Source organism: Muscardinus avellanarius, assembly GCF_963383645.1.
Source record: "Muscardinus avellanarius genome assembly, chromosome: 6".
Taxonomy (NCBI): Eukaryota; Metazoa; Chordata; class Mammalia; order Rodentia; family Gliridae; genus Muscardinus; species Muscardinus avellanarius.
In genome coordinates, this window is record NC_137791.1 from 118,760,358 (window position 1) to 118,788,156 (window position 27,799).

General features: G+C 44.0%; 1 protein-coding gene across 1 annotated transcript in view; it reads left to right on the top strand.

Annotated features, from left to right (window-relative positions):
• Positions 1 to 27,460, top strand: part of SEL1L3 (SEL1L family member 3) — a gene marked incomplete at both ends in the record, with an annotated part of 114,103 nt that extends 86,643 nt beyond the window's left edge. The window contains 8 exons of the mRNA XM_080697461.1: positions 1,818 to 1,901; positions 9,735 to 9,825; positions 9,956 to 10,040; positions 11,618 to 11,727; positions 16,133 to 16,260; positions 16,824 to 16,926; positions 17,005 to 17,077; positions 27,321 to 27,460. Of these exons, the coding sequence (XP_080553587.1) occupies positions 1,818 to 1,901; positions 9,735 to 9,825; positions 9,956 to 10,040; positions 11,618 to 11,727; positions 16,133 to 16,260; positions 16,824 to 16,926; positions 17,005 to 17,077; positions 27,321 to 27,460 (814 nt within the window). The remainder of the gene's footprint in view (positions 1 to 1,817; positions 1,902 to 9,734; positions 9,826 to 9,955; positions 10,041 to 11,617; positions 11,728 to 16,132; positions 16,261 to 16,823; positions 16,927 to 17,004; positions 17,078 to 27,320) is intronic.
• Between the last annotated feature and the right edge of the window lie 339 nt (positions 27,461 to 27,799).

Below are 27,799 nucleotides of genomic sequence, written 5' to 3' on the forward strand. Positions count from 1 at the left end.
TTCCAGTATTCTCTTTGTCTCTGTTGTTGGCCTTTGCCTTATTCTCCTTTTTCTGATGTTTTTCATGTAGTTACAACAGGTTTTCTTGTTAGTTTGTACATTTTCTTCCCATCCTTTTACTTTTAGTTTTCTTTCATCTTTAATTTCTTTTTTCTTTTCTTTTTCTTTTTTATTTTGCAATACCCCTGAGTATTTGTGTGTGTGTGTGTGTGTGTGTGTGTGTGTGTGTGTGTGTGGCACTGGGGATGGAACCCTGGCTACACTCCCACACCTATTTTATATTTTTTATTTGGAAACAGGGTCTCTTAAGCCAGGGAGGCTGGCTTTGTACCCGCGTGATCCTCCTGTCTCAGCCTCCTAAGCGCGGGGATTACAAGCATGCACCACCATGCCTGGCGCCCCTGAGTATTGAACCCAATTCTATCTTTGAGCTACACCGCCAAGCCCTATTTTTTAATCTTTTTTTTTTTTTGCGGGTCTGGGGATGGAACCCAGGGGCATTCGACCCCCAAGCTACACCCCCTGCCCTATTTTTTTATTCTTTATTTTGAGACCAGGTCTCACTGAGTTGTAGATGGCCTCACTTAAGTAGCTGAGGCTTCCGTGAACTGCGATCCTCCTGTCTCAGCCTCCCAATGCTGGGATTACAAGCGTGCGCCACCACACCTGGCTCCTATTTTTTAATCTTTTATTTTGAAACAGGGACTCACTAAGTTGTGGAGGGCCTAAATAAGTAGCTGGGGCTGGCTGCAAACCTGCAATCCTCCTGTCTAGGCCACCCAAGTACTGAAATTACAAGCGTGCACCACCACACATGGCTCTTTCATTTCTAATGTGTGTCTTTTATAAGCAACAACAATTGAATTTTTGTGCATTATATGTTCGGCTTGACAATTTTAGCTTTTAATTTACATTAAAAATAAAATATATTTTTATAAAAATAAATTTACATTAAATATAATGAAGTATATGGTTTTAAAATCTACTATTTTACTATCTATTTTCTATTTCTTCCATCTGATTTGCTTTATGCCTTTTTTTCTTTCCTTTCTTTTTTTGGTATTAATCAAGTATTTTTGAAAATTATTTTATTTCCTCCTCCTTTTAGCTTGTTAGTTATACATTCTTATACTATTCTTTTAGTGGTCTAAGTCTAAAGATTTCAACTGACTAGTTCATTTTTAATAAGACCCTCTAACATACATTGGGGGGCAGAAACAAAAACCTTATGATAAAATAAACATATATATATATACACACACACACATATATATAATTTTTGTTTTAGGTGGTACTGGGAGTGGAACCCAGAGGCTTTCTACCTCTGGGCTATACTCTCGGACCTATTATTATATTTTATTTGGAAACAGGGTCTCACTAAGTTGCTGAGAGCCTCACTAAGTAGCTGAGGCTGGCTTTAAACCTGTGCCATCCTCCTGTCTTAGCCTCCCAAGCACTGGGATTACAAGTGTGCACCACAATACTCAGCTTAAATAAATATATATTAATAGAGAGGGTAATAGAATTCTTGGTCGAGATTTTTTTTTGTATTGGTAGATAGTTTTTATTATGTTTATTGCATTCTTAATTTCTATAAAAGACAGCTCCTATGAGTGGAAAAGAAAGGGCACTGAATGTAAAGCTCTCAAAATGTAGTCGCCTTTTTAACATTCAGTTCTGGCTTGTTGCTTTATAAAATCCAACAAGCAAAACTGTTCCCCAAGTGGTATTTTTTTGAGATCATGTGAAGAAAAAAAAGTGATTATTTATTTAATCTGCCACAGTTTGCATATTTTAATCTTCCCTTTCCTTTCCAGATGGGCAAAGCACGTAGCTGAGAAGAATGGCTACTTGGGCCACGTCATTCGCAAAGGCCTCAATGCCTACCTGGAAGGTTCATGGTAAGCCTGGGGCCCGCGTTACAGCCAGCTCTCCCGGCCCTGACCTTTCAATCTGTCATTGTAGTCTTAGAAGATAGAATCTTAGAATGTAACTGAAAAAGCAATTTGCAGGGAAATCACAGCTTTCCGGTAATGATATTCAGAGTATCACAGACTGATTGGTTGTTGATTGGAAAACATAGCATTTCCATGTTTAATTATACACAAAAATTAGTTCTCTGGCAGGGGGTGTCCACATTCATCAAGTTGAGAGACACACTAATATATTGACTTCTCCTTCCTTATAGTTTGTGCCTCTGGGTTTTAGAGTCTGGAGGTGGCACGAGCGATCTTGGATCAGACCTCTGGTTATTACTGACAGGCCACAGAAAGTTCAGGATTTCCTCTTGGTTCACAGGAACAAGAGCGATCAGTCTGTTTCAGGCCAACCCGGGTGTATTTAGGAGGCTGAGGGAGGAGGATTGCAAGTTTGGGGCCAGCCTGATCACCTTAGTGAGACTCTGTCTCAAAATAAAATATAAAGATGGCTGTGGGTGCAGTTCAGTGGTATAGCCGTTGGTTGCTTAGCATGTGCAATCCCCAGCCTGGAAAAATAAGCAGGGGCAGCCCAGGCCACCTCCTTTCATAGATATTATACAACATCTGCCACGACGGGGAGGCTGGAGTTGCTGAAAATCGCCACCGTCCAGTGTCACAACCAACTAGATGCCCCTTCCTGACCTTCTCATGGAGCTAGAAAATCTCACTCCTTTCTGGAAGGGATGAGATGTTGTGCATGAAGACGTATAAACTCTGTCTGTTTTTACATAATGATTTTACACATAAGTAGATACCTCTGCAAATGCCACCTGATGGCTTTTGTTTTCTTTTCTTCTGTTAGGTCTAGCACTCTACTTACTTTTTTCCTTGGGCCACATTTTCTTGGCTGGTTTATTGCCTAAATGATGTAGGCATTTCTATAATAACCAAAAAGGATATGCAAATCAGCAGATGTCCCCTCTGTCCACTGCCTCAAAGACGTTGGACTAGACCTTCCATTGATCACACTCTGATCTGAGCCTTAATTAAAAGTTAAAATCTAAGTCCCAAAGAATACCGTTTCCTCTTTTGATCCATAGCTGATCACACACCCAACAGATCACATCTCAGTGAGCAAGAGTCTTAAATTAGAGGACGCAGGGGAAGTGAGCCCAGTGAACGAGGCACCAAACGCAAATGTGTGCTGTTGTCGTCCACAGGACGTTTATTGTCTGTGGCTTCACTTTGTACATTGAGAAGAAAACTTTCTAAAGTGAAATTGCTACCTCCTAACTGTGACTCTTCCATTTTTATGTTTGTTTTTTGTGGTATCTTGTTTCCAAAGTGTACTTAAGTTCATACGACTTCAACATTTGACTTTAACTCTCTCTCCCAACCCTCCATTATGTGGGGAACTAAATTCTCAAAGAGCCAAGTGTTTTTATATAGCGTTCTCTATAGGTGCGGGGCACATCTGTGTACACACACGCGCACGCACGCACATACTCACGGACTCACCCGAAGCTGTCTGGTGTTTTTCTCCCATAGAGTGTTTAATAGCTTGGCTTTCTTGCCTACTTTTGAATTTAACATCACAAAGCACTTCAGCTAGCACATTTAAAATGTGCCGTGAAGGGTTAGATGAATTAAAATGTTAAGTGCTGTGCAGTTCGTTTTCTTTCATAACATGGGTTTTCCTCCCCCGTCTCCTTTGTTAGTATGGAAAGAAAACAGGCATATTTTGCACTGTGTATGAGTTTTGGGTTCAGTGAGCAGATTTTCCTGTGTGCCGCTGATGCAGAATACCTGCCATAAGCTGCAAGGGCTCACAAGTCGGGCATGGGGTGTTTGCTGCTCCATCTCTTCCACACGCATCTCCCCAGTGCCTCACGCAGATCTAACCGCAGGACCCTAGCACTTGCCATTTTCTCTGCCCAGGAATCCTGCCTACCTCCTTGCTCCATTTTGTCCTTCCACGATTCATGATGGCTCTTTATTTGCCAATTGGCCCAGGAGTTGTCTCCAGTGTCCTGCACACCTGGGATGTGCTCAGAAACTACTGAATGAATGAACTGAGGCAGACGGAGCCACCATAGCTCCAGGGCCACAAGTATTATGCAAAGAACATGGGATTTAGAGAAGGAAAAGATGCCACGTGGCTTGGGAGGCGATGGAGGCGGTGATAATATGGCCTTGAAAGAGGGACAGAGTTTCTACTTAGTCATGCAGACAGCAGCATCTACGCTAAAGGGAATTTCAGGATCAAAAGCAAAGAGAGAGGAGAGTTCTGAGTCTGTCTAGAAAATTTTAAAATATTTAAGTCATTCAGTTTGCCATGAGGGTAAGACTTGAGAATGATATATAGTGACACCAAAGAAATGCTACTTTATGAAAATTTGAATAGCAGGTTATATACTTTTTGCTAAATTTGTGAAGCAGCGAGAAGAAATGTTTCTACCAAATCACTGGTAGCTCTGGGGAGGCCGGTAACATGAAGGAGCCTAGGGTCCTTCCTTAAGCAGACAGCTGTGTGGGAAGCTGACAAGATGGGAAAACCCAGAAAGGGGGCAGTTGGAAATCCAGGTAAAAGGAGCCCAGCACTGGAACCAAAGATGTGGGATGAACCAGTGGGGCCTCTTTTCTTATGCAATAGTTATACATATGAAATAATACATCATACATTTGCAGAGTCCAAAGCCCAACAATGAAATGAACACCTGTAAACCTTCCACTCTACTTAAGAAAATGAACTTGGCTATTGTCACTCAAGAGCCCTGCACGCCCCTCTCAGGCTGTCCCCTCCACCCCGTGCCAGAAGCGATTCTGAATCCTGTTCATCCTTTTGCTTTCTTTACAGTTTTACTATATATAGAATATTCCTATGCAGAGGATTTTGTTTGGCTTATTTCTGACCTTTGTATTATTAAAATCGGATCGTATATTATTCTTCACCTACTTTCTAAATTTAACACTGTGTCTCTGAGGTTCATATATTTTATGCCCCTAACTGTAGGCTATTCATAGTCACTGCTGCAGTATGACAGTTTATTTACCCAGTCTCCTGTGAACGTGTATTTGTGCTCTTTCTCTTTTATTGTTGTTACTGTTTTTAAGACCCATGTGACCATGAACACTTTTTTTTTTTTTTTTACTTTTTCTCCTAACACACATAGAGAGAGTTGCTCTAACACATAAACATAGGAGTGGTGTCCTTGGATAACAGGGTTTAAAGAGCTGTTAAACTTCTCAAGGCATTGCCAAAGGCTGGAGATGTGCCTCTGTGATAGAGCGCTCCCATAGCATGGGTGTGGCCCTGGCTCAATCCACAGGACTCTGAAAAATAAAAATAAAAAAACCCCAAGACAATATTTCTATTCCTGGTCAGTCTTGCTATGAATGCTATATATGGTTAAAGATCGATCTTTGTCTGGCTTCAAGACCTCTTAGTATTAACCCGAAGAAACATCTAGTATCCATTACAGTGGGAAGATCCTTGTCAAAATACATCGGGGCAGAGCACTTCTGTTGCTCGTGGCTCTCCAAGTCTCCAAACCCTCCCCCAGGTTAAATGGGAGATGTGTGTGTCCTGGCCTTCCCCCCATCCCAATGTGAGTCTTCTCGTACCATCTATTTTGCTATAATAGAACCAAATCATCCATCAATGTCCCCGGTCCATCCCCCCTTTTCATTTTTTACGTGAGTGAATTTATTCTGGACCTTATTTTCAAATTACATGTGTCAGTTTGATGAGCTTGTGCTTTTCTGTGTTGTTCCAAGATTTATGTGGGATAGTTTAAGAGAAGAGCGTGATTGAGAAAGGGGCTTTTTGCTGGATCGGCATAAGACAGGAGATAATGTTGTCATGCCTGAGGCCGTCCTCGGACACCAGAGGAAGTTAGCAAGAAAGGCCACTGTCATGGTCTATTTCTCGCTGCTGTACCCCTATGTGTATTTAATCTGCAAGCTTGGTGCTTTATTGTCCTTTGTCTTAAGCATACTGAAAATGCTTAACCCCGAAGGTTAGGCAGCTTATAGTGGGCTCGAGGCAAGACAAGTAGACACGCAGAGTTCCAGTTGAAAGAGTCACCTTTCTGCAAGAGAGCAGTGAATTCCCCCTGAGACCCAAGGATTTTGAATTTTATTTTATTTTTATCTTCCCCCATTTGAGCTGCTGGAGGCATCGGAAGGAAAGAGCACAGAGCAAATAATGGAATTGTTTGAGAAACTGCTCAGACATACTAAAATTTGCAATTCACAGCAAGAAGCCAACAAATCGATTATTAAGATATATCATTACAGAAGTGCCAGAAATGTCTGTGCCAGGTCTGGAGCAAGAAGAGAGCAAATGTGCATCTCGGCTCACTTCTGTACATCTCCCTCCTTTCTGCATCCGTACCTCATCTCCAACAAAGTCACTGTCTGGGGACAGTTCACTTTGAGTGCATCAGAACTACAACTCGGAGCCTGGGTCGGCTTCCTGAACCTTGAGGAAATTCATGGAAGGACAAGAGAGTTTTGAGACCTGTCTTTGGGCTTCCTGCAATTAGCAAGTGCAGAGCAAATGTTTGTTCCAGAGTTTAAGTGCAGAACTATCTGTAATTGATGCTTTCAGATGGCTGCTGTTGACACGTAGTTAAGTAAACGCCGGGAAGCTGCTTGTGGGTAGGGCTTCTGCAGAGGTGCCACGTCTCAAAAGCTTTAATAAGCTGGAAAATCTGGTCTTCAGCATCTGACACCCCCCCCCCCTTTTAGAGGTCACTCTTCCGTATATGAAGACGGATGGTGGTGACATCGGCAGGAAGAGTGATTGATTCTGCCAGATGGAAGACAGAGGTGGAGTTCTAGTTAGTACTTCAATTGACATCAGTGTTTTTAGACATCTCATTTTGATGGATTTTGGTCCTTCCCTGATGGAATTGTTTGAGAATTCTCTTAAATTTCCTCCCAGTTTATATAATAATTGGGCAGTAGAAGTTTTGCTATAAAACTCATGCCTCCCGGTCCTCCCCACCACCGAGGTAATGTGAGAGAGAAGAGACTGTCTTTATGGGTGATCGTTCTTACAACATCAGCCTTGTGACCACCCTCCACCTAATTCTAACAGCTGGTGTGCTGGCTTTCTGCTGTCAAAGGAAAACTCATTGTATTTCATTCCATAATCTGAGCCATGTTCCAGCCACTTATGACAGCAGAGAGCATTGGCCCTAGACTTGACCTTGGGTGGCAGGTCTAGACCCTCTGCTTCCTTCGGCCATCCCTGGTGGAAACCAAGGCACTAGGATGAGCCCTCAGTGGGGGAAGGTAGAAAGAAACTTGAGATTATAAGATCTTAGGAATAGGACTCTGTTATAAAAAGACATGGGTTTTCTGTAGGGCTTCCCCAAAATGCCCTCTCTCACAGGTTGGGCCGGCGCTGAGGATTCTGGTACTGAAACATGATTTTTGCAAGCCATGTGAAAAAGTCCAGAGGCATCTTTTGAGTGATGTTTGCAGCTAAAGTTGTAGGCTTGTTATCTGACTGCCTAAGCAGGGGACACTGCTTAGCTGACCTTGTCTCTCTTTAGCATGAGTCATGGCTAACTAGTCAGCTGCCTTAAGTGTCCCGTGCTGGGCTGGGCTCACCCAGCAGCTACGTGGCCCGTGACTTGCAGCGTGTCTGGCTGAAGGTCTGACTGCCCTGACTTGATCCCCAACCACCTCTGCGTCTTCAGGAGATTCTCTGCCAAAAGCTGCTTTTTTGTAGTTTAGAAAAGATGATTTCAGAACATGTTTACCATATTTTCCTGCCCTCATCCTTCTCTAAACCAGTTCCTAGGTAGAGGTAAAATTAAGAAAGTGTCATGGTCAGGTGTGGTGGCACACGCTTGTAATCCCCATGCTTGGGAGGTGGAGACAGGAGGATCGCGCAGGTTCAAAGCCAGCCTTGCTGGCCTAAAAGACCCTGTTTTCAAGCTGGGCGTGGAGGTGCACGCTGGTAGTCCCCGCTCTTGAGAGGCAGAGACAGGAGGATCGCGCTGGTTCGAGGCCAGCTTTTCTGGCTTAAGAGACCCTGTTTCCAAATAAAAAATATAAAATAGGTCTGAAAGTGTAGCCCAGAGGGAGAAGGGTTTCCAGGAACCCCAGTACCACCAAAAAAAAAGAGACCCCGTTTCCAAATAAAAATATAAAATAGGTCTGGGAGTATAGACCAGAGAAGAGTTCCATCCCCAGTACCACCAAAACATTTTTTTAAATTAAAAAAATAAAATTTTAACACATAGAAAACTGATGAAATTAGTTAAGTAAAAAGGAGAAAATAAAAGTAACTTGCTTTCTTACCAAGTAAAGATACATATTGTTATCATTTGGTAGATAATAATGTTAGAGTTTTTTTTATCTGCATGTGCATGCACATACATCAACTCAGTATCATTTTTGTTTTGCAAACATTGAGATGCAATTTTATATTTGACTTTTCCTTGCACTGATTGATTAGAAATTTTTTCTTTGGGTTTTTTTTTTATGGTGGTACTAGGAGTGGAACCCAGGGGCTTTATACCTTCAGGCTATACTTCTAGAGCTATTTTATATTTTATTTGGAAACAGGGTCTCACTAAGTTGCTGAGAGCCTCACTAAGTAGTTGAGGCTGGCTTTGAACCTGCACGATCCTCCTGTCTCAGCCTCCCAAGCGCAGGGATCACAAGCGTGTGCCACCACGCCCAGCTCTTTGTCTGTTTTTGAATGTCTATATGTTAAATCTTTGTGTGTCTGAATCTTTATATGTTTCTGAATACTATTCCATGACATCTTTTTTTGTACTTTCATTGGTGCAATGTAATTACACATCATAATGAGATTTGAAGTGATACTAACACACACGCACACATCACTCTGTGCCTTGTCAACATTGTTAATGATCACACCTAAAAGTGGCTGCATGGTGCGCTAATGGAACCTGGCCACTGATTTTCAGGTATTAAAAAAAATTTTTTGGTACTTTTGCTGTTGGTTATAATTGTTTTGATGAATAGCTCTGCCACAAATTTTTTGGTAACTGACACTTTTCTTATATCTCTGATTGTCCCCTTAAAATAAAGAGGATCTGTAGGGCCAGATGGAAGTACATTCTTAGGACTCCCCAGAACCACTGCACAGTTCAGCTGGCCCTCCCATGAGTGTGTGTGTGTGTCCCATCTCCCCACGTCCCTGCCATCAATTCATATGTGAATCCAATGCCAGTCTTTGGTAGATAAAAAGTGGTCCCTTGTTGTTTTGCAGTTATCCAGTCACTGATGGCGACTGATGTTTATTTTTTTGTGGGTTTTGGCCAGGGCTATCAAGGCCCTTGTAAACTGCCTCTCCTTTGCCAAACTTCTAATGCACGACACAAGCTCTGCTTTAATTAAGCTCGTTCAGAATCCTAAGCCCTATAAAGCCTTTCACAAAACAGAAGAGACTGTAAATCTCAGGTTTTTTTTTGTTTTTTTTTTTTTTTTTCTTAATACCATTTATCTCCTCTAAGCAAGGAAGGAAGAATCCAGACCCGCACCCTCATAAGCAAGTCCTGGTCCAGCCTTGGGCATGACACTTGGCCAGTAGAGGTAGCTGTTGTACCAACTAGCTCCCAGCCTTATCTGTGAGCGCAGCCTTTAAGATAGGAAATAAATGAGTGCTTGCAGTATTTTTAACAACAGTATTTATTTAAAAAAAAACTCATGATTTTGTGGTTTTAAAAAACTGCTTATTTTGTGCCCTCTTATGTTTGAATATAAAGCTCTCTGTGAATATTAGTAAGAGCCACTATATGAGATTTATTATTAATCATCTATTTTTAGGCATGAAGCTTTGCTGTATTATGTTTTAGCAGCAGAAACTGGAATTGAAGTGTCACAGACAAATTTAGCCCACATCTGCGAGGAGAGGCCGGTAAGTAAATGTATTCTTCTTTGAGTACAGGCTCCGAGGTTACAGATAATGAATTGAGGTTTATGGAGGCAAAATTAGTCGCTCGGCCAAAATACTAATGAATTAACTTTTTCTCTCCTTTACCTCCTAGGACCTGGCCGAGAGATACCTGGGCATTAATTGTGTTTGGAGATACTATAATTTCTCTGTTTTTCAAATCGATGCTCCTTCATTTGGTATGTATAGAAAAGCGGGTGCTAAACCGAGGTGTTAGAAGCTTTTAATCTTTAGTAACAGGGAGCGTCTAACAGCTTTGTGTGAAGTGTGATATTTCTAAACAATTAGGAAGCAAAGTGAAAAATCTCTGCTATTAAGGTCATGGCTGACCCACTCCTTCCCTCCCACGACACGCCTCTCTTCCCGCCGGGTCCCATAGTGTGCTGGGACCCAGCGACTCTTCCAAACCAAGATGATTCAAAAGAGGAAACTGTCATGGAGCATTCCCTGGGCCGGTCATTTGCTTTTTTCTTCTCGGTGTGCTGCTGGGCCCCTGTCCTGCTCTGCTGTCTGGGGAAGGAGGCATCCCCAAACCTCAGGAACCACTCCCTTTTTTTTTTTTTTTTTTTTTTTGTGGTACTGGGGTTCCTGGAAGCCCTTCTACCTCCGGGCTACACTCCCAGACCTATTTTATATATTTTTTTTTAGGAAACAGGGTCTCTTAAGCCAGCGAGGCTGGCTCCGAACCAGTGCGATCCTCCTGTCTCTGCCTGTTAAGCGCGGGGATTACAAGCGTGCGCCACCACGCCCAGCAGTGCCCACTCCCCTTTGCCCAGGGGTTTCAGAAGAGCTTTCAGCCAACGGGATGCTCTGGCCAAGGATGCATGGGGAGGGGGGAGCCCCAGTGTCTCTCCCCATCTCTCTCTGCATGGGTCCCATGGTTCTAGGAACCCCTCCCACCAACTCTCCCACCTTTGCTCTCTGCTCCCCATGCTCTGAGGCCCTGGTCAGGTCACAGCTCCTATGGCCCCCAGCCCTAGGGATGATAGTGTCTTCCTCTGAGTTGACTTGTAGTTGCCTAGTGGTTCCCATTTGCCTTTGCAGAGCTCTTTAAAATGCCCTGGCATCCTTTTTCCCATGATACAATTGCTTTTGAGCTTTTTGAATTGGATTCTGGTTTGCTTTTTTTAATTGAACATGAACGGATACTTATGCTGTTGTTTGTGGTTGGTTGGTTGTTTTGTTTTTGTGGTACTAGGGATTGAACCCAGGGGGATTATGCCTTTGAGCTATACCCCATCCCTTTTTGTTTGGGAACAGGGGCTCCTTAAGTTGCTGAGGCTGTCCTCGAGCCTGTAATACTCTCAGCTCAGCCTCCCAAATTCTGGGATTCTAGGTGTGTACCACCGCAGCCAGTATCTACACCCTTAATAAATATATATCCTCCTACTAAAAGTGAAATATATGGCTAAAGCAAAGTAAAGAGATGTAAGAGTCATCAAACACAGGCAGCAGCATTTTAGAGGTGAAAGAGAAGGCCAAAGACAAGCTTGGCTGCCGGGCCTCGAGGTTGCCGGCAGAGTCCCCCCCAACAGACCTGCTCAGGGAGCTTCCTGCAGAATGAGCTGTGTCTAGGCGTGAGGGTGCTCGGGCAAAGCCTTTCTCTTTTTCTCCTGGTGCACCAAGGAAGCATAAAGATGTCCCATATTCCTACTGGAATAGGAAACCCTTTCCGTTGTATGAATGAGCCAATAACTCCAAATGTCAGTAGAAAATAAAACCGTGTGACAAATGGACGTGCTTTTGTGTTCTGCAGCATATTTGAAAATGGGAGACCTTTACTACTACGGCCACCAAAACCAGTCACAAGACCTGGAGTTGTCTGTGCAGATGTACGCCCAGGCGGCTCTGGATGGGGACTCCCAGGTAAGCAACAACGAAAACCAGCTCTTGAGCCCTGGGACCTGGTTCCCAGCCATTGTCCGTCCACCTTCACACCCTTCCCATTCTCGAGCACAGGAACTGCAGTGGGGAGCCTTGATGGAGCCCCTGCTGTGCTCCCCACAACACTCTCAGGGCAGGCCTATACAGTTAGAGATTTTACACTCATTCCATGGTCAGATGCACAAGGCCAAATTATCAGATAGAAAACAAAACAGCCAGGGCCTAAGCCTAGGTTCCTGGCTCCAAACCTCAGGGTGTTTCTTCCAGATTCTACCAAAGCTATTCATGAGGTAGAAACTTAAGAACCAAGGAGGGTCTTAAGTGCCACAGTAGGAAGCCGTTTGCAGGTATGGTTGAGCCAGTACTTCTGCGACAAGACTTTTTTCTTGATGATTCTTCTGGAAGCTTCTTATTTTGGAATAATTTTAGGCTTATAGAAAAATTGCAAAGCAGATTTAGAGAGTGTCTGCATCCTCCAGCTCTCTTTAATACTAACATCTTGCATGAGCACAATGTCATTGTCAAATAAAGATATTAATGTTAGGACCGTATCTTTAGCTCGCTCCCAGATGTATATGGGTGTCACCAGTCTTTCCACTAAAATTCTTTTCGTGGTGGTTGTTCTAGGATCCAGCGCAGGATCCCACGTTGCTTTTAGCTGTCATCTTGATTTCTAGCCTTTTCCAATCTGTGACAGTCCCCCGGTTGTTCCTTCTCTTCACGACCTTCATACCTTAGAGGAAAACTGGTTGGACAGTTTGTAGACTGTGTTTTGGTTGGCGCTTGTCTTCTGTTTCCTCAGTAACAGATTGAGGGTGTGTATCTTGGAAAGGAATAGGGCCGAGGTGATGCCCCTCACATCGGGTGAGTGGCATGGTGGCAGTAGATCTTATCACTCGTGAGGTCAGTTTCAATCATCTGGGTAAAGTAGTTTCTGTTGGCTTTCTTCGCTGAGAAGTTAACGTGGTTCCATTTCTAATTTATAAATATCTTGGGGAGATAATTTGAGACGATGTGAATATCCTGCTTGGACTTAAAATTTTTCCCAGGAATTTTAATAGATCTTGCCTGCAACCATTATGAGTGTGGCATTCTAATCATAATTCTCTACTTCCCTCAGTCCCTCTCCATTCTCTAACTGGAATTCTCCTGTGAGGATCTCAGGGCCGTTTTCAGGATGGGAGCTAGAACAGTTGTTACCCGCTTCTGCTAAAGTGTCTGGTGTTCTGTTTTGGAATCTGATCACAGAACAAAATTTGAAAACTCAGCTTTTTTTTTTTTTTTTTAGTGGAAGTGGTTTGGGCAGAGCGGTTGTATACCTGAGTTAAACTCCTACACTTCTCCCATCGATAGCCACTTGTACACACCAAGTCACTAAATCTCCAAGTCTTCATTTTCTCATCTGTCAGCTGGGGTAATAATAGCACCTCCGTCATTGGATGTAAAGATTAAATGAGGTGTTTGGTGTAAAGCTCGGAGCCCAATGCCAAATGCACTCAATGAACATGATCTATTCTATGATATTTCTTCTGGAATGAAGTAGAAGCTGTTGCTACCACAGAGATTTGCTGTAGAAACAAGCTCCCTCAGGCGATATTTGCTGCCACTTAAGATTTGGCCTGGATAATCTGGTTTTCAATTGTGATTATTATTTTTTAGAAAGGAAATGTTACAAAACCAATACAGGACAACGTTAAAAGGAAAAATTAAAGATCCTCAATGCCATAGCAAGGGCTTTTACTCTTTCTTAAGCTTTACAGCTATTTATGGATGCTTCTCTTCTTCTTTCTTTCTTTCTCTCTTCTTTCTTCTTTCTTTTTTTCTTTCCTTTTTTTTTTTTGGTGGTACTGGGGTTCCTGGAAGCCCTTCTTCCTCCAGGCTACACTCCCAGACCTATTTTATATTTTTGAAACAAGGTCTCTTACGCCAGCACGGCTGGCTTCGAACCTGCGCGATCCTCCTGTCTCCGCCTCCCAAGCGCGGGGATTACAAGCGTGCGCCACCACGCCTGGCCTTTTTTTTTTTTTTTTTTGTACTGGAGGTTGAACCCAGAGGCATTCTACCTCTGAGCTATGCCCCCCAGCCCTAATTTATATATATATTTTTAATTTTGGAACAGGGTCTTGCTAAGTTGCTGAGGCAGGTCTCACCTCAAAACTGCAATCCTCCTGTCTGAGCTTCCCAAGTACTAGAAATACAGGAGTGTGCCACCGTGCCCAGCTTAATTTATTCATTGATTCAACATGTGTTTATCTAATCTTACCATGTCTTACACAATGCTTAGTGGTGGGACCATGAGGAGAACAAACAACTGTCTTGCCTTCATGGGCTTTATAGTCAACCACAGAAGACTTAGGGGTTATTTCTTCTTGTGTAGCAATCACAGCTAGTACTGCAACAAACATTTTCATGTCCCTGTCTTTTCATTTGAATGATTTAGTTACATTCTGAGAGATAGTCTCACTGAGCCAAAACAGTCTCCGTGGTTTTATGACTACATGATAGCATATTGCCGATCTGCTTTCTGAAAGGATTTTCCAATTAATACCTCGGTGAGCCATGGCTAAGTGGAGGAGGATGACTGAAATCTTGTCAGCACTGGGTGATTTAATTCTGCTAATTGAAAAACACATTGATCCTTCCTTACTGTTTTAAATTCCACTTATTTAGTTTCTAGTGATGACCAACACTTTTACTTACACTTGTTGATGATAAAATAATCTTTATATTTTCTCATATGGAAATTTTCTCTTCTTATTGTTTGACTTTTTATCTATTAGAATCTTGAAACTTTTCTATTCATCATAATTAGTTCTTCATATGTTTGTCTTGTAGATAATCCACCTTAAGCAATTATATTGCATGCAATTATTCCCCTTGCTTATTTTTTCAATTACTTTGATCTTATTTTTCCACTGATCAGAGGCTTTAAAATTTTACAAAGTCACTGGATGTGGTGGTGCGCGTGTGTAATCCCCATGCTTGGGAGGCGGAGACAGGAGGATCGTGCAGGTTCGAAGTCAGCCTTGCTGGTTTAAGAGACCCTGTTTCCAAATAAAAATATAAAATAGGTCTGGGAGTGTAGCCCGGAGATAGAAGCGTTCCATCCCCAGTACAACCAAAAAAAAAAATTTTTTTTACAAAGTCATTTCTTGTTGACTCTGCTTAGAGGTTATTTGGGAACATCGTAGAGGTTGGGTGAAGACTCTGGACCCGGTCTTCTTGCATTTGAATCCAAGCTCTGCCACTTTCTAGCTGTGCAACATAGGGCAAATTCCTTAATTTCAGTTTCCTATTCTATAAACAAGGGGGGATAATAGTACCAGTCCCAATGTATTGTTATAAGGATTAAAGGAACATATACAGAACAGAGCAACGTCTCACTTATAGTAACACTCAGACAGCATTAGCTGCTATGATGTCAACCATGAAGGCCACACAAGGTGGTTGTAAGTTCTGGTGTGTGCAGTCCAGCAGATAGGAGTTTTCATTTAGATTTCTTTCAGCAGCAACTGACAGGCAACTCAGAGGGAGGGTAGCAATGGGACATGGTCATGAGTCCTTTGAAGGGCAGCAACCCTGTTTCTCTCATCAAGCTCTAAGTGGGCATACCGTGCCACTTTTTGCTGCCTTCTTGCTCCAGACAGCTGCTCAGCTCACAATGGAGGGTACCCTTCCCCAAGGTGGTGGAACAGTACCCACCTTTATGAGGCACCTTCACCACCGGGCTCTTGAACGATGTCATGTCCTATCATTGGGACTTCCCAGTCCAACAAGGTAGTTCCCACCTTTGAGGATCAAGAATAAGGTAGCCAAGGAAGAGGTAGGACAGTGTGCCAGAGTGGAGGATTGTGGCAAGAGGAATCAAGAAAAGTTTGCACACTGGCCTAGGAGAGCTGAGAAAAGTTCCCTCTTGTCATTCTGTACATGAGAGAGACTTGGGACATTAGGACGTCAGTTGTGGAGAGCACACAGCCACAAAGACATTTTGTCAGATTGCTGACAGGCTGACGGTGACCTAGGACGCAGTAAGTGAGGGACATTGCCTTCGACTCGGTGTTGTGGTTTTGTTGACGATCCAAGGGCACGTTTCCCAGCAAGTGCTGTTTCGAGAGCGTGAGCAAGAAAGGACAGATCTCCTGGTTGACTGGCTTCCGAGCAGATGGGACGCAGCATCCTTTGAAAGCCTCCTGGTTCCCCTGCAAATAAATTTCTCAGATGCATATATTTAGGGAAACAATTCATCAATGAAGATGACAAAACCATCTGGCTCTAGGGACTGCAAAAACATTTTTTAGAGGTTGTAAAAGTTTGCATCCTGATGAAGGGCGTGTGTCTGGGTTTTGTTACAAGGAGTTGATGAGTTGGGTTTCTGGCTTGTTTTCAGGGATTTTTTAACCTGGCCCTGCTCGTTGAGGAAGGTGCTATCATCCCACACCATATTTTAGATTTCCTGGAAATTGACCCCACGCTCCATCCTAATAACGTCTCTATTCTCCGGGAACTGTACGAAAGGTGAGTCCCCAGCCCGTCTGTTGTTGTGGAATATACCAAGTGTGTGCTGTGTGCTTCTGGTTCTGTTCAATTTTACCCTTATTTTGTAACTGCATGATTAGAAAAAGAGCCCATGATTTGCTTCTGTTAGTGCACACTCAGCCCAAGGCAAATGCATTTGCTTTCTCTAGTGTCTGAGGCTTAAGATATAAAATGTGCTCGATCTGAAGTTCAAGTGCTGGTTACAATTTTCCATGAGAGTGGAAATCTTAACACATTGGCTTGGTCCACGCTCTTCTGGAAGATAGGGAGGCAGTCTTCCATCTGGACTTTGGACAGACACTTAGACAGAAATATTGTTCTGACAGGCCCTGTGCTCAGGACATGAGTGACCTTTTTTTTGAGATTTCTGATTCCAGTCGAGCACAGACCACTTAGAAGTGCCTTTACCTCCCTGCCTTTGGCCTTGAGAATGCTCATTTATGCAAAAGCAAAAGAGGAGAGGTTTGAGGATCTGAAAGTGCCCATCACGAGTCGTGCCGTCAATGTCAGCGACACCTGAGGATGCCTGGCTCTGTCTGCAGGTGCTGGAACCACAGTAATGAGGAGTCCTTCAGCCCCTGCACCCTGGCCTGGCTTTACCTCCACTTGCGGCTTATCTGGGGCACCGTCCTGCACTCTGCCCTGGTAGGTATCACCCCCAGCCCTGCCCGGCAGGTGCCTGCCCTTTGTCTATCATCTGATGCATGATTTCACTGTTTGCAGATCTACTTTCTGGGAACCTTTCTGCTATCCGTGTTGATCGCCTGGACTGTGCAATATTTCCAGTTTGTCTCAGGTAAAAACAAAGAGCCAAGTTGGCATAAAAAGGTAGGGATTATTTTCCCTACCAAGGGGATGACACTCCCTCTTCACACCCTGGTCAGACTACTTTCTTGCTTTAGACCCCTCATGTGCAGAGACAGAATGTGGGGGGTCCCCCTTTGAAATAACATAATTCCTGGCTCTCAGGATGCCACAAAACTATTATATTTTTGAAGTAAGAATCTTAAAAGCATAATAAATTAAACTAAAAATGTCTTCTCTCGTCGAAACACCAACTCCAAAGCCCCCTCTACACACACACACACACACAGTCTTCACACTCATCCCAGTCCAGCAAAGTGTGAGGGGTATGCAGAAGCTCGTAATGAATAAACACACCTAGCTACATGGACACATAGGGACAGACCGAGGAAGATTTAGTCTAGCTTGGTTTCCATGAATCACCATTATTTTCTGAGCTAGTATTAAGCAGTTGGGTGCCCCAGTCCCTTCTGTTCAGGCTTAGAGTCTAGACTTTGCTATTCATTAGCTATGTGACTTATGGTGAGTCACTTAACCTTCCTGATCTCCCAATTTCTCATCGAGCCAATGAGGTTCTAACAGTAGGTATTACCTAGGGATAGAAAAAAAAAAACTTTTTTAATGTGTACAGTGAAAAAATGCCCTAACAGCAATATAAGGGAGAAATAAAAAGAAACCAATCATTATCAAATACTAAATATTTTCAAATGCAAGTGGTAGCCCAGTGCTTCTTAATTTGTGGTGTGTGTGTGTGTGTGTGTGTGTGTGTGTGTGTGTGTGTGTGTGGTGTTAGAGATGGAACCCAGGAACCTTTGAGCTATACCCCCAGCCCTATTTTATTCTTTATTTTGAAACAAGTTGCTGAGGCTGGCTTCAAGCCTGTGATCCTCCTATCTCAGCCTCCCGAGTAGTAGAATTGCAAGCATGCCCACCACACCTGGCTCAGTGCTTCTTAAATTTAATGTAATGTGAACCATGCAGGGATCACATTAACTGCAGAATGTGTGTCATCAGGTTGGGGGAGGAACTGCATGTAAGACACTTATCAAAATGATAGCTGTAAGCCGGGTGTGGTGGTGCATGCTTGTAATCCCAGTATTTGGGAGGCTGAGACAGGAAGATCACACAGGTTCAAAGCCAGCCTCAGCTACTTAGACCCTGTTTCCAAACAAAATATAAAATAGGTTTGGGAATATAGCCTGGAGGTAGAAGGCCCCTGGGTTCCATCCCCAGTACCACACACACACACACACACACACACACACACACACACACACAAATGACAGCTGTCATGAAATGTTTGATGGTCTACTTCTCTGGCATATAAAGCTCTCTGGATAAATGTGTGCCATTATGTTTAACTTCCCTTATACACTGAAAGCTGGATCAAGGAAGGCCTTAGTCCTATCTTGTATAACACACACTTAGTAGGTGCTCAAGCCTGCAAGGATTTCTTGGTGGAGAATTACAGCTTTCCACCATCTTGGATGGCTACAGAAGGACATAATAACTTACAAAGACCCACAGGGACATTTGCAAATGGATAAATCAGGTCCGGACGTGGCACCTGAGCCGTGGCGTAGCCATTATTTGTGTAGCGGATCGTGAAAAGCAAAAGGTGAGTGTCTTCTCGGCTCTTCCTTGGTGTGAGGAGAGGCTAAGGCAGAACTGTTTCCCTCTGATTCACCCGAGGAGTTTGCAGGGAAGCGTCCAGAGCCCTTCCAGGTTGGACGCCTCGTTCTCTGCCGGTTATTAAATCTCCCTCCTGCAAATTCTGCCCCGTCCCTAAATTTGTTGCCAGGTATAGTACATTTATTTTGCATCTTGTCAGTGTTTTCCATTTCAAATTATCTTTGTCATTTTGACTCCGTGGAAATATTGTTATGATTATTACAAATGCAGTTCCGTTAGAGGAGCTGAAAATTGTCTTGATGATTTTATGCCAGCTGGTAGCCATGAAAATTCATGGGCGGGTGGAATTGCTTTTATCAGAAGTCACCTCCTTCTCCTGCCTTCGCGGCTTCATTATCAGCCCTTCCACACTCTTGTCTCCCGCCCCTCCTGTCCTTTGATGTATCTTTCCCTCCCTGTGTCTCTTGATTCTTATACACATCTTCCTCTTATTTTTTCCCCAAACTTTGTTATTTGCTTCTTCTACCAACACATGCCCCCTTCCCTCTTGACCCACAAGAGAAGGCTCTAGCTGGAGAAGATACGGAAAATAATCGTATTTTGTGCCCTTCATTTGACAGATGAGGAAACTGAGGCCAGAGAGGTGACATAACCTGCTTCCAAATAAGGAAAACAAAGTCCAGGGAAGGATGTAGAGCTGCAGAATTTCAATTATTTTTTTTTAGAACCGCGATACTTTAAAACAGCAGTTGTCGACTATCTCAAAATCCATTGTCCCCTTACATAAGGAAGATTTTTAAGGCACATTTTTAGTACCTTGAAATGAAATTCATGCTAATTAACCTATCCAGGCACATATTTTTAAAACCTGTAGAGTACCCTAATGGCAATATAAAGGAATAAGAAAAAGAATCAAATTATAATCAAATGGCATCCTTTTTCATATGTAAATTCTAGCCCAGCCACGTGTGCTGGCACATACCTGTAATCCTAGTACTTAGGAGGTTGAGACAGGAAGATGACAGGTTTGAGACTGGTCTTAGCAAGTTAGTGAGGTTCCTCAGCAACTTAGTGAGACCCTGCTTCAAAATAAAAAATGAAAAATGGAACTTGAGCTTCAGTTTTGGGCTTTCCAGTGTGCCTGCGCATTGCTTTTTCTTCTCTATTTTCTGTTTTTGGGGGTTTTTTTTTTTTGTAATAAAGACTTGTTAAAGCTGCAAATAAATGAATAATAAAATAGTGCTGGGTGTATTGCTCAGAAAAAGAATGCCTCTGGACTCTACCTCCAGTACTAAAAAAAACAAAACAAAACAAAACTGTCCCAGTGTATCTTAAATTTTTTTGTGTGTGTGGTACTGGGATGGAACCGAGGGGCTTTCTATCCCTGAGCTATACTCTCAGGCCTATTTTATATTTTATTTGGAAATAGGGTCTCACTAAGTTGCTGAGAGCCTCACTAAGTAGCTGAGGCTGGCTTTGAACCTGTGCGATCCTCCTGTCTCAGCCTCCCAAGCACTGGGGTTACAAGTGTGCGCCACCATGCCTGGCTGTATCTTAACTTTAATGTGCACAGGAATTATGCAGGGTTCACATTAATGCAGCTCTGATTCAGTGGATCTGGACGAGGGCCTACAATTGGGCATTTCTAGCAAGCTCCTGGGTGATGCCCAGGTTGCCCTTCCATAGACCACACTTTGGCCAGGAAGGATGGAAGTTTAAAATCCAAACGTTTCACATTTGCAGAATGTAGTGCCTTCTAGCCCTGTTAGAACTCATGTTAATAGTATTAAGCGTTAGATATATGGTTTTTAAAGCCCTCATATAAGCAGGTTCTTCAGCAGCACACTGGAGCAGGTGACTGAGGGGCAGCGTGCAGGGGGCGGAGGCGCAGGGGACCAGGAGAAGTCTCTGCTGGGGTGCTCACAGGCCTGGCCTTCTGCCACCCGTGTCTCTCCATGAGCCGATGGCACCAGGACCTGCGACCTGCCCTGGGAAGGGGAGGACATCCTAGTCGCAGCTGAGTGGTGCTTGTAGCCCCTGTGGTGTGTGAAACACACTTTTAAACTTGGTGCCGGCTGACAGTTGGAAAAGAGGGCCTGGGTTTGAGAGTTAGGAGCCTCCGCAGCAGCTTGCACTGAGGAGTGTTGCAGAAGTTAGGGATCTTAGTCATTTCGTGATTTGCATTTCTCTAGGCAGTTGCTTTTAAGAATTTGATGATTGGCAACCCTTTCTGTTGGACATTGGCCAGCTACCTTCATCATCCTCCCTGGTACATACGTGCTCTGATGTAGAGTCGGCATGCCGTGGCCTTGTCACTTCAAACCGTCCTGAGTCCAGAAGGCCAGCGGTGTGGGAGGGTAGGTCGCTCAGATCCTGTCTCTGCTGCTGGCCGTGTGACCTTGAGTGGGGGGCGGATCCTATCTGTGCCTCAGCTTCTGCTTGTGTAGAACAGCAGAAATAGCAGGATACCTACCGCCTGTTGTAGTTGAGAGAACCAAATGAAATCACACAGGGTGCAGTGCTTAGAACTGCATGAATGTGAGCTGTCACTCCCAAAGAGTAAAGTCTGGCAGGGAATCACCTGCTGCGATTGAAGCATTGAGACCAGGCAGCACAGCTCTGCACCCAAACAGCTTGGCCTATCTCAGTAACAATGTCCCAAGCTTAGCATGCTTTGCTATGCTAAAACATAATTATTTTTAAAACCATTTCTTTTTATTCATCATTTTTGGTATGAAGAACTGAACCCGGGAGAATTACCCTACCAAGCTATACCCTAGCCCTTTTTATTTTTTTATTTTAAAACAGGTTCTCAACCAGGCATGGTGGCGCACATTTGTAATCCCAGCACTTGGGAGGCTGAGATAGGAGGATTGCACAGGTTCAAAGCCAGCCTCAACTACTTAGTGAGGCCCTCGGCAACTTGGTGAGACCCTGTTTCCAAATAAAATATAAAATAGGTCTGGGAGTGTAGGGCAGAGGTAGAAAGCCCCTGGGTTCCACCCCCAGTACCACAAATAATAATAATAAAAATAATAATAATAATAATAAATATATTAGAAAAAAAACACAGGTTCTCGCTAAGTTGCTGAAGGGCTCACTAAATTGCTGAGGCTGGTTGGTCTCGAACCCACGATCCTCCTATTTCAGCTTGTCAAGTCCTGTTTTTTAAGAGGCATTTAAACAAAGACGTTGCCGGGCATGGTGGTGCACGCTTGTCATCCCAGCATTCGGGAGGCCGAGACCGGAGGATCGCGGTTCGCGGACAGCCTCAGGTACTTAGTGAAGCCCTCTGCAACTCAGTGAGACCCGGTTTCAAAATAGAGAATAAAAAATAGGGCTGGGGATGTAGTTCGGAAATTCGAATGCCCCTGGGTTCCATCTCCAGACCGGCAAATAAATAAACAAACAAACAAACAAACAAACAAAGACATTGACTAACCCATCAAAAATACCAGAATGGTGTGCAACTAATATTGTGTTGCTTGTTTCGTTGGAGGGAACTTGCTTTTGACTCCTGGCTCACATTCTGTCAGGCCTGCTAATGCCTTCCAGTGTGGTACGGAGGTCCTTGGGTCACTTAACTGCCACGGATCTGAGAGCACAGCACTCGGCCCACACCTGCTCTGTCCCTCCAGGCCCAGTGGACAGGCAGCTTCTGTGTGCCCGGCAGCTCCCTAGGCGCCTTAGCCTTTGCTCCCTCGGCCCCCCTTTAGAGCCAAAGGGCCAGGGAGAGGGCGGTGGTGGTGTACCCACAGACGCACCCAGTCATTTTCCCAGACTCCAGAAAGCTCTCTTGCCTGCCTCACTGAGTCTTAAAAGCACTCTCCCTCTTTCTCCCTGTCAAATACGCCATGCATAATTACCTTAATGGAGCAGGCTTCTGGAAAAAAAAAAAAAAAAACAGAGCAAAGTATGTCTGGAGCCACCTCCCCATCTGCCCAGCATAAACCTCCCCTCAAACAAAAAATGCCTGGAGTCTGGCTGGCTGGCTGTGTGAAGGGAGGTGGAAGGGAAATCAGAGGCAGGAAGTAAAAGCTGCATCCCCGGTGAGCATCCCCTCCCCAAACCTGAAACTTTTCTTTTTTGAGAAAAGATGTGACACCAGAAGTGAAAAGTTCCACGCCAACCTTATGTGACAGGTCACAGTTAAAACACAGATACAGCCGGGCGTGGTGGCACACACTTGTAATCCCCGCGCTTGGGAGGCGGAGACAGGAGGATCGCGCAGGTTCGAAGCCAGCTGCACTGGCTTAAGAGACCCTGTTTCCAAATATAAAAATATATATATATGTCTGGGAGTGTATCCTGGAGGTAGAAGGGTTTCCAGGAACCCCAGTAACACCAAAAATAAAAAATAAAAATAAATAAATAAAACACAGATACACTAAAAATATTGTAGGAAATGACCCTCGGGCCATTTATCCCTTTACATGCCTGTAATCCCAGTACTTAGAGGGCTGAAAAAGGAGGCTCTCACATTCAAGGGCAGCCTCAGCAACTTAGGAAGACTTTATTTCAAAAGAAAAAATAAAATTGAGCTGGGAGTGTAGGCTGAAGGAATGCCCCTGGGTTCAGTCCTCAGACCAAAACAAGTAAAAATCCCTTCAGGCTGTGTGTATAGCGTGCTTATGAAACATAAACTAATTTCATGTTTGGTCCCACCCCCCAGATAGTTTATTATGTATATGCAAGTATTCCAGAATCTGAAATCTGAAACACTTCTGCTTTCGAGCAGTATGAATAAGGGATTTTCAGCTTGTAATAGTAGTGTAAATGTTATGTTTAAATAGGGCAAGACCCGCAGAGCTGCCAGCTCCAAGGCACAACCCTCTAACCGAGGCCCACGACAGCCTATTCAAGGCACTTGGCGTTTAAGCCAATTCTTCTTTTCTGCCTAAGTGGCGAGACTACTGCTCTTTCAAAAAGAGTAAGATGATGTGAGCCAGATTAATTAAACCTTTCCCTACTCTTTTAGCCTCTCCTCTACATTTCCAGTTATTGAGGTTTCTGCTAAAAATACCGTGCAGTCACAAAATGGTGCTCATGAGACAAACGGTAGCGTTAAAGTCAGAAGAACTTCATGGCGGATGTGGCCCACACGCCCAGCATCCCGCCAGTACTTTCACGCAGAGAACATGTCCCAGTTCTGTGAATCATAACTTCACTGGACTCTCCTGGATCCAGAGACCAAATGAATGAGGCCAGACCTTGCATGTAGCATAAGATTCCAAAGGCCTCCCTCCTTGCACCTCATTCTTGCAAATATTCTACCATTTTAGGACTGACCCAATATATCTCTCATATTCTTTTATTTTTTATTTATTATTTTTTTATTTTTTTGGGGGGGCAGTACTGGGGGTGGAACCCAGAGGCTTTCTACCTCTGGGCTATACTCCCAGACCTTTTTTTATATTTTTTTTGGAAACAGGGTCTCACTAAGTTGCTGAGAGCCTCACTAAGTAGCTGAGGCTGGCTTTGAACCTGTGCAATCCTCCTGTCTCAGTCTCCCAAGCACGGGGATTACAGGCGTGTGCCGTCACGTCCGGCAAATTATTTTTTATTTTTTTATTGGTGCATTGTAGTCATACATCTTAATGGGGTACAAGATGGTGGAGGCACACATGCACACATCACTCAATTAGCCTTTACCCAATTCCCACCTCATTTCCTCCCCCTTCCCTCCTTCTCATGTTTGGCTTAGTGACTGACTTGGATATGTTTGTGAATGGACATCGTGTACAGTAGTAAATTTCCCTCTTCCCCCCTCTCATCCCCTCAGTTAGGCCTCCTTATTTGCTCATCTATAGAATCTCCTTCTTCGTCTAGAGTTCCCCCTATAACCCTTTTTCTCCCTAGCTAGCTTCTGCATGTTAGAACATACTCACATCTGGGCAGCTGGCAAGCAGATTTTTTCTCCAACCATGATCCACGACACTGATGAAAAAACCTTTTCTGTAAAGGGTCAGATAATAAACATTTGGGGCCTCCGGAGCTAAGTCAATCATTGCTCAGCCGTGTCCCACGAAAGCCCAGAAGCAGCCGTCCTGGCTGGGTTTCTAATAAAAATTTCCTGTGGCCACAGCTGAATATTCTATATTTTTCACACATCACAATATATTAGTGTTCCTTTGATTTTTGTTCACCTGTTTAAAAATGTAGAGACCATCCTTAGATCGTGAGCCACGCACAAATAAAATGGGCAACGGCTGCCTTTGGCCTACCAGCTGCAGTTTGGGCCAGCTCCTGATTATTCTCAGTAATGTACAGAAAATGGTCCCCCAGGCAGTAAGTAATCCACAAATCACTCCTATTTGGCTCTGGAATATACTCTGTAATTTTTTAAACAGCATGCTTCTTCTCCTGCTTACCTTGATTCTAGTCCAGTAATAAAATTAGCATGCATTCCAGGTGAGCGGAGACAAAGAGGCCACTTTAAAATTAGGAAGGGCTGAGGGGGGGCTTGCAATTGCAAACCCCTGTGGGAGGGCGAGCGTTCTATAACTCCATAATAACAAACTTACTGTAGAAACCTCCAGCATTTCTGCTGTGCTCTTACCAGAAGGTTTCGATGGTGGCAGTGCTAATTAGGCATTCCTTCTACATTTACACATTGGCCCCTTTTGTTTTAATCAGAAGGCTGATTGCTGATTTATCTCGTTACCATGGCAATCTAAACATTCCCTGAGCTTGAAAAGGCAAGTCTTGGTGCTGCATTAACCTCTGCTGAGACCATTGGAAAGGTAGATCGTGGCAGGGTGTGGGGGTCTGGACACCTTCTATTCCAAGGCTGTCTCACAGGTGAGGAAACTAAGGCCCCTGAGATTCAAGCACTTTAGAACTGAAACATCCCCCATTCGGTATCTGTCCCAAGGTCACAGTTAGTGGCAGACCCATGAGACTCATTCAGATGAGGTCTCCTGACAGCAGCAAAATGGCCTGTGTACCTCTTCGCCAGGTCTCCAGTCACTAAGTCATCAGCCAGGAAGATGCTTCAATGACCCTAGCCACAGCACCTTGGGGCTCCCCCACCACTTTCCTGTTATTTCAGGGTGGTCTCTGGATCTGGGGTCTTCCTGTAGATATTGGACGAGGCCCAAGGAAGAAGCCCTTACAGAAGTCCTGTGAGAAGCCAGGGGCTCTGAGGCCCATTCCTGGGCTTCCTAGAGAGGCCCTTTGCAGGTGACCATACATACCTGGAGATAGAACTCTTGAAGGACTTTATCTACAAATCAGACTCTCAACGTGTGGCAGCATCTTCTTAAAGAAGGCCATGCATTCCAGGGTGGACATTTGGGAACCTTTAAAAGTGTCTCCTACTTATTAAAAACTTCATGAGATGAAAATATCACTGTGCTTAATTAAGATCACGGCTTAAAAACAAACCGACAAGTGTTTGCACAAACTGTGGCCACTGAGCTAATCATGTATCACACAGCCCTGTAAATTGCCACCCCCATTTCACAGATCAAAAAACTATGGCTTGCAGAAGTTAAAATCTGATTCAATATTATTCAGCTGGTAAACATCAACGCTATCTGACTCCTGCTCTTGTGGGCTTTGAAGTTTATGCTGTTTCCTTAGACTCCTGGGGCCCAAGAGAGAACTATAGGCATCCCAGAAAGAAATGCACTAACTCTAATCAGTCCCATAAGTCATGCATCTGAAATGGATAAATCCTAACCCATTGATCCATAAACCAAGGTCACTCGTAGTAGTAACTACCATCTGCCAAGTACTTAATCCTGCCAGGTACTGTTCTAAGCACTTTATATGAATTAACTCACCCCTGATAGCAACTCAGGGGATGGTGAGTAACTTGTCCAAGGTCACACAGCTCTTAAGAGGCAGAGCAGACAGGCTTCGGAGCCCACCGTCTTCTCTTCTTCTGAACACTTCTGGGTTTCAGTACATAAAGCAGGATGGATCAGTCCCAGCACGGTTGAAATGTGGAACTTGAGCCTCTCTACTCAACAGAAACCAGTGGCACTACCCCATCACAGGGTTATGACAGCCAAAAATGTCTCTAGACATTGCCAGCTGTTGCCTGGGAGGCAAAATCACTCTCACTCAAAAACCGCTGGCATATAGTATAAAGGTACAAGCTTTTACCTCCTTATTAAATAATTAAACCTGGCCATTATGTTTTCCAATGCTTACACTCATCTTTTTAAGTGAAATACTTCACATTTGGCACATTATCCAAATGGAATGAGAATGTGAATAAAACCAACACTCCTTTCTAATTGACTTATGACTTGCATCAGCATCATAGAAAAGAAAGAAAAAAACCATGCACACAGCTATGGCCACAGCCCATGAAACATTGATTAGAAGGGTTCCTGCCTGGAAGTCTTGGCATAAATGCAGTAACGTACCGCCCTGGGCTGTCAGGACTGTCAGAGATCTTTGCACACTCATTTCAGCCTGCCATTTTATAGAAGGGACACCAAAACCCAAAGAACCTAAATAAAGGTCCACGATTAGCGTCAGGGCCACGATACCAGAAGCATCTCTCTGGGCTTGTGTGAGCTGGGATGTGGGTGGGTGCCCCTTACACTCTGGCTTGAGCATTCAACCCTGTTGTGCACCTGTCTTTGCAGCTAGCAGATCTGCTCCAACACCAGCTGGGGCTTCCTCAGACCCCACGGCATCCTCCATGACTCCAGCTGTGACTCAAGATGCAGATGTCTCCAACCAGGACCAGCCCACGGTCACCAGTAGCCCGGAGCCACATGGGTGAACTGTGCACGCCAGGTCTCTCCCGTTGAGCAAGAATACTTTCAACAGCTGGTATTGGAAGGCTGGGGCCAGGGTATTCTACTGATAAACACCTTAAAAGTCTTATCCACTGGATGCAAATTTTGTACTTGGTGTGATTTTTTTTCTTAATCACATTACAGGGAAGCACCCAGAGCAGACACAGTTTCTGCCAAAAGCTATCAAAATAAAACACAACAAAAATCCTAGGAACATTTTGATCAGAGGACTTATGGGGAGGTTAACCAGCTGTCCCAGACTGGTTCCTGGTGATGGTGTGCTTGGGAGTCAGTTTGCCTGTGGCCCTTCCGGATTCTTCTGC